The sequence below is a fragment of the Sturnira hondurensis genome, unplaced genomic scaffold (assembly GCF_014824575.4).
Source record: "Sturnira hondurensis isolate 20B ecotype Veracruz unplaced genomic scaffold, ASM1482457v3 Scaffold0018877, whole genome shotgun sequence".
NCBI classification, from domain to species: Eukaryota; Metazoa; Chordata; class Mammalia; order Chiroptera; family Phyllostomidae; genus Sturnira; species Sturnira hondurensis.
In genome coordinates, this window is record NW_028091508.1 from 2,481,629 (window position 1) to 2,495,996 (window position 14,368).

The following is a 14,368-nucleotide window of genomic DNA, read 5'->3' on the forward strand; positions in this document are numbered from 1 at the left end:
ATATTTGTTATATTGTGGACTAATGTTCATTTTCAACTTTCTCACAATGAATAACCAAATGGTGTCCTGGTTAATCCTTTATCAATTAATCAAATTGATAAGTGTGCCTGATTGATTAAATTTTTGTGTAATAATCAGTATATTATTTAAATATTCAAAGTAAGCAGTGTTTAAATTTGTAAAGTCATCTCCAGACTCTTTTTACCTTCTTTTGCACTTAAAAAAAGTTTTCCATAGTATTTTTTCTCCTTTTCCATGGAGAGTTTCATTTATAACCCCACTCCCCCAAAGAATTCCTACTATGCTAAGAAGGTAAACTAGGCTAGCAATGCCTTTTAATGGCCTTTCCTAAGTTCTTTCATGTAGAAGCTGTGCTAAACACCAATCTGGCTTCCTTAAGGTCCAAAGGGGTTTCTGTTTATACAGCAGAAATGGACAATGAATATTTTACTGATACTCTCGGGTAGGTCAATCTATTGGATTCCTTCAACTCTGTTGACCAGGAGTAGCAGTGCAGGCAAAGTTACACTTTCAGGGAGAGATGGGTGTCTGTCCTCTTCTTCCCCTCTCACCTACCCACACACCTCACTTCTGTGTCCCACAACTACAGGGATGAAAGAAAATTATTTGTTTAATTATCTTCTCTGAGAAGCAGGGACCATGGTACTTCCAAAGGAGATTTAACTCCTAAGCATTCAGACTGTTCTTTTACATTCCTGAGTAGTGTGAATGGACAAGTGACCATAGTCACCTTTTCCAGATGCAGAGTTGGTATGTGGCAGTAGTGTCAAAGCAGACTGATGACCAGACCAGAGGTTTTGGATATGACCCTTCCACCTTAGGCCCACGGCCTCCTTGAAAGGACCAGCAGAGAATCTTGGCCTCAGGACACCTATGATGTCCTGGGAAGTGAGACAAGCACCACAGCCACAGGTGTAGAATATTTGGGGTTGACTAGCTGGTGCCTCCATCAGGACGGCAGAAACCCTGTTTCAGTGCTACTTAGAGGGTGCTGATGAGAAGCATCATGAATATTAAATCCAAGTATCTCTACCATGGCATGGTAGCCAGAAAACAAGGATCCAGACATTGTTTGCCTGCCTTTCCTTTTTATTTATTTATATCATTATCTTATTTTCTAGAGTTTATAGCTAAAAACAGAGCAGAAAGGCTTTTTGTTTTTAAAAAATCATTACAATTTTTCATTTTCTACTTTTGTAGATTGTTCAGAAGTCCCCCTTTGTCACATATTCTTCTACAAATAATAAACACATAAAGATCTTTTAAACATTCCCCTTGCTTCCTCCTTAGAAGCATATTTTCAATCACATTTTTAAAAATTGCTCAGATTCTAACTAAAAAAATCAAACTGAAAGAAAACATATTGTAAACAAATTAGGTGCTTTGTTTGCAATATGGCATTTATTTTACCATGCACATACAAGGTCAAAATGAAAAAACAAAAGCATATTTTCTTCCCAGGTGGAGCTCTCATGGAGTGTGCACACAGGCTACTCTGAACACGATACACCTTTTTTTTGGATCAGCTTTTGTATACCTTCCATACCAAAGGGCATTCCTACTGCTATGGCTTGTAGTGGCTTAAAAAGGAAAAACTGAAGCATATCATTAAGAAAAATGCTGTGGAATGTGATTATAAAGAGTACTGTCGTTAAGACAAGGGGTGTGTGGCCGTCCATAGTCTGTCTGGGTAATGCCTAGCCTCATCCTGAGAGGAAGTCTTCATTTTATAAAGCAGATAGCTTACACTCGTTTCGGGTTTGTTCTCTTTTGGGCACTTCTAGCTTTAATGTTCTTCTTGGGGATGGCTGACTTGGGAGCAGGTGGCTTTTCCTTTGGTTTCGGAAGATCACTACGACTGGTGCGTGCGGCTGTTCGCTTCTTGTCCTGGATTGTTCTCTGCTGTTCCCGCAGCCTCTCTTCCCACTGCTGGGAGGCATTTGTAAACATGACTGTCAAGTACATCTCACCCCTTTATGCTATTAATCTAATATCAGAACTAATGAAAATGTTCGACGTTTACATATGAATCATGACTCAAGTTACAATAGCTACTCTACCCTGTTGAGCACTGATGTACCAGAGACTTTGGGAAGTGCTGGCTATATGATGAAGGTGTGACATGCACTCATTTCATTGAAACTCACAACAGCCCTTCGAGGTGTGCACCCTTGTCACGACCAGGAAACAAGCACACCAAGGTGATTTGCAGAAGGTCACATGGCTGATAAATGTCAGAGGTAGAATTCAAATTCACCAGTCCAGCTCCAGAGCCCAAGGCCCTAACTCATTCAGTTTTTCCCATTGGCCCACGAATGCAACATTCCTACTCAGCAAAGGCTTCTGAAAAGGGTGGACATGGCTAAAAGCAGAAATTTATCCAGCCTCGCCAGAAATCAGGGGCCTCTTGCCACACTTATTAATTCACTTAATTCCCTCACATCTAATAGAAGACAGAAGTGCCACCCACATTGGTAATCCACTCGGTGTTAGCTATCCAGAACTGAGGGTAAATGTGTCCTTCTGGACAGTCAAGTTTCCTTCATAGAAAAGGACTTACTATTTATAGCATAAATAAATACTATTATTTAAATAGCAGCATATAAGAAAAAATGAAAAAGTCTACTTAAATAGACATTACTTTCTATTTAACACACATGTCCCTACTTTGTCAGCTTGTATCTCCATCAGCAGAGTTTGAGCACAACTGTAGGCCAAGTATTCTCCTAGACATGAGAAATGCAGTGAAACGGAAAACCCTGTCCCCACCCTCCCAAGGTGTTCTAAGTAATAAACTCATTACTATACATAGCTATTGTGTGGTAATATTTTCAAAGTCTCACTGAAGTATATTGTAATGTGTGTTGCCAAAGTAAATGGTCCAGACACCTGATTTTTAAAAGCTTTCTTTCCCTTCAGGTCTTTATGATGGACTTAACTTCTTCACTGATGCTTCTAATCTACTGCAGTCTTGGAAACCAGATAGCTAGTTTTTCCAGAATTTTCTGTCTAGTGACACTGAGGCATAGTCTTGAGCAACTAAGACATTTTTAGCTCAGATATAACAGCAGTGTTTGGTTCTTGTATTCAGAAATGCACTGTGTGGGAGAGGCTTTGTTACATAGCTCAGTATTAACATACAGTCTCCCATTAACCTAGTGTTTTATTCGTGCAAAGAAATCATAGGCAGTGGCAATACCTCCGGGAACCTTAAAACAAACTCTCCTGAATATATCTAAACATATTTCAGAAAAGGAGATATTAAAAAACTTCAAACCGATGACTTTATTTCCTAGGTTCTACTATGACTTCACATGTCTGGGTAACAAATTATTCTAATTCCCCTAATTGAATTACCAGTATGTTTATGATATTAAATCATGGCTAGTACAGAATACAAAATAATTACTTTTTGTATATGATTTATTTTGATAAAAGTCTTAAAATTATTTTAAATACAGGGAGAGATTCTGCTTTGTACAGTGATAGAATGAGTTTTAGAATTAGGTATTCACACCTCTGCATATGTGAATAAAACATATGTCTATTTTAATCCCTCTGGACATTAATTCTGCTCAAGTACCTGACTGTTAAAATAATTAAATGTAATACAATAAAGAAACCAAAAACATTTAATCTGGAAATAACCAATAGGTCAGTATCGAATGCAACCAAATTGACTTTGAAGTTGAGAGAGATTTATAATAAAAATTCCAAGTGAGAATAGTTATCCTCATATCTACCTTTTCAAAGGAATGGGAAGAATTCCTAAATTCTACAAGATTTCTTTACATGCACTTACATCCATATTCCCAGTATTGCTAATTATACTTACTATGGATCTTTTACTAAGCTGGTCTCTCCATTTTTCAACTAAACAATTTTCAAGAAGCATCATCCTGAAAAAGAATAATTTATCTTAATAAGTGACTTCTGATTATGAAAGTAAGAAGTTTAAAATTGCAAAAATTTAAAAAAGTCTTCAATAACCTCACAATCTACAATTTGTATTTTGTTAATATATCTTTTCATTCTTCCTTATACCTATATATTTTATTTTTTCTCATGTATAAGTTATTTTTTCTTTATTTTTATTTCTATTTACTGTATGTCTCTATGTCTTATAGACCACACTGTAAATTTAGATCATACTGTACCTTTCTTCTTATCACTGTGTTATACAGGGTGGACAAAAGTAGGTTTACATTTGTTCATATGGAAAATAACACAATAATTAATAAATAATGATACAAGAATAAATTTTGTTTTGTGTACTCACAACTATAAACCTACTTTTGCTCCACCCTGTATGCATTCTCTGATATAATTAGAATTCAAAAATATAACTTTAATAACCAAATAATATACAACCATGACCATCTAGAACATATTCTATTTCTCCTTCTCTCTCCCTCCCTGCCTCTCTCTTTCTCTTTATATATATATTTTATATATATATAAAACTACCTTTACTTAATATATATATAAAATTTTGAAAATAATCTGGCACTAGGCATTGTGTATACGTGTTTTTTGTGTATCTGTGTTTTCAAAATGATTGAATGTTAATTCAATTCACCAACATTAAGACTAAGTAAAAATTAAATCTTGTTTTTATTTGGATGGGAGAATTAAGGATATAAAATTTTTAATGTTTTATTTACTAGTTGTATTTCTTGTGAATCTTGTCTCTATAGATATCTATCCACAAAGTGAAATAAACCATTAAGTGAAGGCAAATACCATATGATCTCATTTATATGTGGAATATAGTAAACAAAACAACCTAATACACAAAATAGAAACAGAAGTGTGGATGCAAGGAACAGACTGACAGCTTTTGGAGAGGAGGGAGGGATGGACCAAATGAAAGAAGGTGAAGGGATTAGCCAAAGAACATATGTTCATGACCCATGCTCCCTGACAATATATTGCCTGAAGGCAGGAAGGGTGGGGCTGGGTGTAAGTGGGCAAAGGGAGAAAAATCAGGTATGACTATAATAGCTTAAACAATATAATGCAATAAAAAAGTTTTATGTACATATATCTTTGTGTTGCAGACTTAATGTTTTAAATATTAAAAGAGAAAGGGAGAAAGGAGAAAAGGAGAAAAATAGGGATTACCATTTTTAGTTACACCTGTTGTATTTTCTCAATTTTTGTCTATTTATTTATATTTTTTATTGTTGTTCAAGTACAGTTGTCTCCATTTTCCCTCCACCACTCTCAGTTTTTCTATTTTTATTTGTGATTTTAATGTACATGCTAATGTGTGGTCAAACATGTGTACTGACATTTTCCCTTGTAATTTCTTTTTTAAAAATTTGTTTCCTTGTAATTTCTGACATTACTTTTATGTTTACAAAGTATTTTTCCATTTAGATATCACACACTTATTTACTTAATTTTATCTTTTTTGATTATTTAAATATTTAATCTCTTTAACATATTTGAAATATAGTTTAGAGCATAATGTAAAATTATTTTGCATTTTCCCAAGTAAAAATATTTGCATCTTTCACTAAATATTTTTATTTTTCATTGACTTGCCACATTGCTTACATAATATAGGTTCTTTAATGCATCAGAATCTGTTTCAAGACTTTTGCCTTTGCTTTATTTATCATTATGTCTAATCTTGTACCACAAGATTTTAACAAGTGTAGCATCATACCAATCCAAATGTCTTATAAAGCAGATTTCCTCTCATCCCTCTTATTTTCATAATGATACTCTTTACATGCTCTTATTAGTTTATTCTTCCCAATGACCATTAGCATCATTTGTGAATACATAAATTCCAATTGTCCACAAATTTGGGGGGGACTTTGATCAGAATGACATCAAATTTACAAACTAACTTGGGAAATTTAATTTATTTATATTCATTCATTTGTCTAATAGAATTTAATGACTGGCAACATGGTATATCTCCAGAACTGCATCTAATACTGTAGCTGATACAAATACCATGCAAGAGATAAGATCAGAAATATTATTCAACATTCATTCATTCAGCTTCTTTAGAGGGACAACATATAAGGAGAATAGCTTTAAAACCAAGAACACAAAGTGCTCTGTGTGGTATGAGGAAGATACCCAAGTATTGATAGAGTACAGAGCAAGAAAGTTTTCTAGTGAGGTCAATTTTCAATTTTTTTCCTGAGAAATAGAGTCTTGCTTGAGCTGTATCTAGAAGGAGCAAACAGATAAGCATTAATGACAGAGAATCAAAGGACAGACCTGTTATAAATAATGAATAATTTTGTTGGAGAAGTATATTACAACAAATATTGGGCTCATCCTGAAAACTGTGCTGAAGTGTTTGATTTATACTGACATATAAAAAGATTCCAAGAAAAGAAATGTGGGGAGACACACTTTCAGTTAGAGCTATGAGTGCATATGTTTGTGAGCATGTGTGTATAATACAGTAGCAAAAATTGTAAATTAAGTGCATATAACAAAAAAGGTGTGGAACTGTATTTTCAAATGGTCATCTTTACTTGATGTGTAAGTTATTAAAGAGACCTTTAAAATTTAGTATTTATCACAGTAGGATTGATTTGAATAATTTGAAATGAATTGGTTGTACTCAATTTATCTTCATATATATTTTTTAAATCATTTAATAAATTCTTAAATTCATTTTTAAAGATTCTACTCAAAAACTCAAATTCTACTTTTTCTTAATTCTATAAAGAATTAATATTTAAAATATATGTTATCTCAACAATGGCATCTATTGAAAAAACTTTTTAAAAAGCTGGTGTCGTTTTTTTTAACCATGACTACTAAATAGGGCTCATATTTCTGTAAGCTGTGTTGCAGTTTCTTCTACCCACCCCATGCCTACCGTGAGCGCCATTCATAACACATGATGAGAACATCTTGATGGGGCAGGATGTGAGGACACTGGCAAGAAGAATTCGTAATGAGTGGGACTTGAGTTCGAGGGATGGGTGATGAGGACTTGAAGATCTCTTTCACATCCACCACGGTTGTTACTTCATTACAGCCACTCCTCTGTACAGCTTTTATTTTGGCATGGATGACTGAAATTTAAAAATCGATGTAAGTGTTGTTGAAGCCTTTGGAGAAAAATAGGGATAATACATTCATGCCAACTCCTGAGCCTCTCTTAAAGAATCAGTCCTGTAATTATGGTCATGTCCAAGTTGCCCAAATGCAGAGAAAAAGCCCACAATCCCATGCTAAATATAAGGCCTCACATATTGTCAACATTGTCTTGAAAGTTCTGAATCATGCTGCAAGACATACAAGTAAATTGACCAGCAGGCTTGTTTGGGTCAGTTACTGCTCACTGGGCAATAGATAGGCTTTGATCAGAGAATTCCACAGGTTCTTCTGAGCTCTAAAATTCTATAGTCCTAAAATTAGGTGTTCTTCTTTTTCGTCAAAAATATGTCAGGAAATTTAGTTACATAAAACTATCAATAAAAATTCATAGAAATAAATATTTGTTTATAATCTGCCTTATGATATTTGAAATGAGAATCATATATTCTTGGAATCGGAAGCCAATGTAGAGTTTGTGTGGTTCAATTACCCATCTGAGACTTGAACTTCCTCTGTTCTGGTGTAAATCATTAGAGTCAAAACATTTTGGATTGGAAGGAGTCTCCGAAGACCACTGCTCTCAACCCTTAAATTTCCCACACTGTCAAAGCGAGGTCTGTGGTGATAGAGGTAAAACTGTTATTGCAGGTGGCTGTTTATGTTACTATGTCTGATCAAGCTTTAAATTCTGTTGTTTCTTTTTTTTTTTTTTGGTCCCTTGCTCTTACTGTATGCCATGGAGTTCTAATCAGACTAGTATGAATCTGTTTTGGATTCTATCCTTGGAAGATAGTTGATGAAGAAGCCAAAGGATTTAAATAGAAATGGTTTCATCATCAAAGTAGTTATGAGGCCATGATGCCCCAGAGAACAGCATGATAGTAAAACTCAGATGAATGGACTAAGTAGATCAGATTAAGACAATATGAGTATATTTACACATAAAGGGTTTTAAATAACAGCAAAAAGCTAATAGAAAAGAAAGGTTTTTTTTTTGTTGAATTACCTACATTACTTATGATGATTCTCAAATCTGACAACCTAGAAGAAAGGTTACTTTTGAAGACTTTAATATTGCCATAATTTTCTTACTTTCATGTGTGTATATAGTATAAAGATTCTTATGATATAAAATATCACTCCAAATATGGAAACAAAGTTAGCAAATAAAATGAACATTTTCCCCCCAAACAGTTTTGTTGTTTCAGTAAAATTATTTAAGGAATTCAAAGAACCATAAAAAAGCCCAAATGGATATTTTCAAATAAAAACATATTTTAATTACATTTACTTTTAAATGATGATAGTAGAATTAAATTTACTTAAAACATTCAAAATAAAATGATTGACTTATTCTTCAAAGAAAGTGCTGACTGGTTTTGTGTTTTTTCAAATAAAAGAAAAGAGGGCATTTAAGCTATGTCAATAATTATAGCCATAGGCTCTTGCAATTAACATATTTCTACAGCTTTTTTAAGATGTTAAATATTCATAGCTATTTATAAGTAAAAAGATATAGGGGCAGACCTTAATTACTCGGTCTCTGGAGCCTAAGATAACCAGACCCATGGATCACATGCCTATCCTTCCTGTAGCAACTAGATCTTATGACAAGAACAGGTGGGGTACGCTGTCCTGGCTGAGCAGGACCTCTTACCCAGACAAGTAGGACCAGGATGTCAAACTTGCAATCTGAGCCACATCACTAGTCTCATCTGAATAATTCACTTTTGTATTTACTTGATTTACCCAGAAAAGTGAGAACTTTTACAGTTGTTATTATGCCATGTGAAACCCTCACAGTCAACTAGAAAAACCACCGAGCCTCTTGTTTTTCTTCATGACCAGCAGATCTGGCTTTGGAATGTCCCAAGTCCCAAAGAGAGTGGTCTCATTAGATGACTTACCATAACTGTAGTTTTTGCTCAGATATGTTGCTAGAGTTGGCTTCACTTTTCTGCACTTGCACCTGTCTAAAGAAGACAAGAAAGAAACACATTTTGGAAAAGGATTCAGAGAAACCATTCTGGGAAGAAGGAAACTGAGCATTGAGGACAAAGAACTCACCTGGGCTTAGGTGTTTACAGTCGATGTCAAGAGGCCTTTCCTGTACCATCATGTCTGGTGTAATATCTATCCACTTAGCATCTGAAACACACAGGGTCACATGGTGTGGTCAGTGATTCGGTCTGTTCACCCAGCTGGAACAAGGAACCGTCCAGAGACATAAACTAATACAGAGTCACACACACAAAAAATGCGATTGTCAACTAGTTCTTTCGTATAGACCGCCCTGGGCTAAGGAAAGAATCTTAGGTGGGACTGCCTGTCTAGCACAAATTGATGTGAATGCACATCAATTAACCTTCCTGATACATGCAGCCAACCTGGACAAATTATGTCATTCTTTTTCAAACCCGTTTAAAATGCTCATCTTATATGTTGATAGCTTACACTAATCAAAATAACTGGAGTGTTTCCTAACCCCCATCTTCCATTTTGCAATGCAGAAACAGTCCACAGCCATGTAATCCAGCACAAGCACAATCCTTTATCGTTCATATAATTTAAGCAAGAAATATTTTTTTCTAAAACTGAATTAGAGAGAAGTTTCAATCCTTCCCTTCACTTTACTTCTTTTTCTTCATATTTTGGGCAATGCTGTGAGGTACGCGTAACTTGAGAAACTACATCATAATCTCTTCAAATGTTCAGCAATCTGAGTCAAGTATAAAAGAATGCAAAAATATTCTTAGGTTTTACTTCAACGAATGGATTTAAGCCCGCTCCTTCTTCCTAGGGGAAAAGAAAAACCAAACCAAAACAAAACAGCAAAATGACCAAAGAGGAAAGAAGGAAGTGGAAGATGAGATCCAGTTAACTAAGATGCCACAGATGCTGGCTCCTGGTCAGAGACCATGAGACAGACACCACGATTTTCCAGGGCGGCTACATTTACCAGCTGCAGTGCTGGTGGAGAGCGATGGCTGGAAATGGTTTTTCGAAAAGAGCTTTCAAGGACTAACATTAAATGGAGAATCCTGGTGGGGTTGCTTTAACGATTTTAAGGATTAAATGAGACATGTAGAGTGCTTGACACTGGTTCAGACCCACCATAAGACCTATGTACCTGTTTGCTACTCTGCTGCAATTACCATCCTGTTATTACTGTAAGTGACACTGTCCCCAGTGGCTCCCTTTGTAAGCAAAATCCCTCTCCCCTTTATGGGACATGTTCTTCTTATCGAAAAATCAGGTTCTTCCTGAAGTAAAGTCACCAGCCCTTCCCAACTCCTCCAACCCTCAGAAGTGGGATGGGGGACGGGGCTGACAGACCACAGCTGTAGGTGTGGCAGCATGTTTCTCACGTGGCAGTGAAAGCCAAGGGTGGCTCCACGCCCCTCAGTCCTTCCCCAGGCCTCACCCTCTGGCAGGTCAGTGACGATGGCCTCCGGTGAGATACACACTCCGCGGTCGTAGACTGGCAGGTCATCGCAGGCTAGGCTCTCGGGCCAGCTGTGGTTATATATCTTCATGAGGGGCTCGCAGTCGTCGCGCGCCCGCTGGCACACCGACTTACACGGCTTGATGGGGTCGTGCAGGAACTCCAAGGTGCAGATGGGAGCATACATGGCGCAGAGGAAGAAGCGCAGCACGGCGCTGCAGTTCACGTCCACCAGCTCCTCGTACTGCTCGATGGCCAGGATCGCGTTTTCCTGTGTGCTGTGGTGCAGGTGGTTGGGCATCCGCGTGATGTTCCAGGGCATGTGCCGGCACATGGGGATGCGCACCGCCTCGCAGGGCGCACCGCGCACGCCCAGGGCCAGGCGCAGCCACAGGCATAGAGCGGCCAGGATGGAGAGAAGCATGGCACTGTCCTCCTGTGCTGCGACCCCAACAGGAGGAAAGGTCCCTTCTCTTCTCTCCCTCTTTTTAATTTTTCTTTCTTCCCTCTCCAATGAGGTAGTCCTTTAGGGCACAGGGCTCCCCAAAATTCCGTAGACAGCAACGCAAAGCTGCTGGGGCTGAAGGGAGAAGTCCGCTGTCCGGAGCACAGTGCACCAGCAATGCCAACCCTCAGCCTCCGGGACTTGAACCTGGCCAGGCAGCTCCAGTCCGGGACCCGGCAGCTCCAAGCGCAGCCAGCCACGGCCATTGCCGGACCCTATTTATCCTGATACCTCCCCTGACGTGGGCTCCTAACGCTCCCTTGGCAGTTGCAGGCGCGGCAAGGGCTCCCCGCTTCACCCCCTCCGTCGCTCCACCCCCAGTTCTTTCTCTGCAGAAGCGGTGACATCATCCCCCCCCCCCGGGCCGCAGCCCTGGGCTGAAATCCGGCATTCCCCCGAAGTCCCACCTTTTTGGTCTGGCCAGTCCCTTCTCCTCGTACCCAGTAAAAGCCTTTGGCAGTCGTTTTGGATACCGGATCCAAACGGGTGTAAGAGAGCACTTCAAGAGAGGGAAAGACGCTCGTTTGAGTCAAAGCTGAACTTCGCCTCTTGTGCAAGTATACACTTGGAGGGTACTGGGAACATCTGCTGCCCTTTGATTCTCAAAAATACTTGCTTCGTCCAGTAGGGGGCATGAGAAACGCTGTGTAGTGAGATTGTGTGGGAAGAGAGAGTGCGGTAGTAATTGCTGGAAGAGGATGGACACGTTATGTAAACCCCCACCCCCCCCAGCATGTTGTATAGAGTTTGTTTTGTTGTTATTGTAGTGGCTAATAGACGTTAGTTTGGGCTAAGGTTTTTCCAGAATGGCATTTGGTCTGTTCCTGCTCCAGGAACAGAACTGCCTGAAGGCGCAATAGTATCTTTTAGTTTGAGAAATATCTTCCATCTACCAACTTTTCCTCTATCTTCTTTTAACTCCTTATCCCTCTCTCCAACGTAAATGAAACCCAGGAGAAAACAAAGAAAAGTCTGGATATCACAGCCTGAAAGATTTTTTCCCCTGCAGGCCAAGTGATTCTAACCCAGCAACCTAAAATCGTGATTTTTAATGGAAAAACAGCTTGGAAACTGTTATTTAAATTGAGTAAGAAGCTATGTACCATGGAAAACAATTATGTATGTTTTGTTTTTTATTTTATCTTAATTTGAGTAAGAAGAGGTGGTAAAACCACTGTTGGCTGGCTCAGTTATCTACAGAAAAGGGCAACATTATTGTTGCAAGGATACATGGATCTTCGGGCAAGTGTATCCTTGCCAAAATTGCCGGTATATGTTATTTTCTTTGGGCATTCGAATATGAAAAAAGTGCCTTCTCTGAATGTTAATCTTTAAAGACATAGTTTCATTGGAAATCTGAACTTAAGGCAGACTGGTTTTTCTCTCCAAAACTTTGAACCACCAAGTTAGTTTTTGTTTTGACTCTAGTCAGGACTGAGGACTAAACAGCCCAAGGAATAAAAAGCACAACTGACATTTATTGAGCATTTACAATGGGCTAGGCATGGTTTCAAGTGTCTTAAATAAATTATCTTATTGTGGGGGGAGGGAGGTGGAAGGGCATGAATTAAGCATGTAAGATTAAAGTGCAAATGAGACAAATGTATTTCAGGATTCACTCCAGGAGTCCAGTTTTATTTAGAGGAATTCCCAGCCAGTCCACAGAGGTATTTCAGGTTTCTATAAGACAGACCTCAAGCTTAAAAGATGCCAAGCCAACCTCAAGATAGCAAGCAAAGGGGAATGCCCAATGAGATTTCAAGTATTTCCTGCAGTAAAGTCCAATGAGACTAAATCCCTGGCTTAGTGAAAAATATTTTCAACCTGAGTTCCTATGAGGGAAGAAAGAGCGGAACTGCCTGCCATTTTCCTGTGAGCTGGTTGAGGAGGGAAAACTTGGAGATGGTTCATACATGTGCAGGCAGTTTGAAGCTGCTGCGTTTGTTTGACTACGAAAGTACCAATTCACATTTCAGGTGCTTTCTTGTTCTCCATGGCACGTCTTTTAAGAAAAGGTGAGGAGTTAGGAGTTCTTCTCCACAAAGCTCTTCACTCATCTCATTGTGTCCCTTGGGAGTCTGCTGCTAGTGTTTCAGGCCAGGGAGAGGAGGAGCAGTGAGGGATTCATCAAGGAGAGTCTGTCGACCCACTTCCCTTTTCATGTCCTGCTTTAGCACTCAATCCATTAGTTCATACTTGACACCGATTTGTTAAAAGCTTGTATAACTGAGTTGGTTGCCTTGGCCATTACCTTCTCTCTGGTGATTTGCCAACGGTTTCCTTGGGGGACAAAGTCACCTTGGGTGGATTGCCACCGTTCTACTCTTTGGCTTCATTGATGACCTGGATGCCAATAGGTTCCCATCCAGACCCCTACCCCTGCTTACTCAACTGTCTGGAAGTGCTTATTCAACCGTCTTTGGGCTTTTTCCACCTATACATCCCATAATCATCTCAAAAGCAACCAATTCTAAACTGCTTTTATCTTTTCTAGCTCAACACTATTAGAATTCCAGTCACCTGAAACCAGAACTCTCTCTGAGTCTAAATGCTCCACAGTTCACTCTGTTCCTCCCTCTGCATTCTGGCCACCTTACTTCTGACAGCAACTCTTGTCTGGATTATGACAGCATCTCCTTCCCTCTTCTTCTCTCCTGCTGTGCCCTTCCCGTTCTCCACAGCGGCACCTGAGTAAGCTCCCTAAGGCATGTATACCTGCTAATGTCTCTCCCTAGCTTTGCATTTATCCATGGCTTCTACCACCCTCGTAATTAATGCTCAATCTTTAGAATGGCTTTCAAGGCTCTGAGTGATCTGGATCCTTGTTGCCCTCTGCCTTGTAATTGAACCCCAACATTACACTCATTTTCTTTTGTCCCCATGTCTTTCATCTGGAAATATTCTCTCCCACTGGCTCACTCCCCATCATCCTTGAGATGCAGATCAAGGTAAAACACATGCTATAAACGTGGAAAGCAAGAGTCTTTTTTAGAAGTTGCTTCTTTTTTCTTGATTCCACATTATAGATCCTAACATTACAGAGACATAGACCACAAACCCAATTAACTTTGTCCTTGAAGATGTCAAACTCCCAGACCCACACATATCTAGGCTTGAGGTATTGTCAGTTGATGCAGGAGGGTGGCAGTGTCACTGCAAGTGTGTCCTGGAGGCAATGTCCCTGGGTCCTCAGGCTGAGGGCAAGGGCCTATCCCCTAGTCTCCTAGGCTCTATTCTGAGAGCAGGAATTGGGGTGTGTTTATGAGTGATTGGTATCATTTCTTCAGCAAGAGACACTTCTTTACATTTTTAATTTG

General features: G+C 38.8%; 1 protein-coding gene across 1 annotated transcript; it reads right to left on the reverse strand.

Moving 5' to 3' along the window:
* Positions 1-288: 288 nt before the first annotated feature.
* SFRP4 (secreted frizzled related protein 4) lies at positions 289-11,594 on the reverse strand. Its single transcript, XM_037070661.1, has 6 exons — positions 10,526-11,594; positions 9,169-9,249; positions 9,009-9,074; positions 6,878-7,076; positions 3,857-3,920; positions 289-1,950 (listed from the first exon to the last, which is right to left on the reverse strand). The coding sequence occupies exons 1-6, from the start codon at positions 10,968-10,970 to the stop codon at positions 1,765-1,767; spliced, it is 1,041 nt and encodes a 346-aa protein (XP_036926556.1). The 5' UTR covers positions 10,971-11,594; the 3' UTR covers positions 289-1,764.
* Between the last annotated feature and the right edge of the window lie 2,774 nt (positions 11,595-14,368).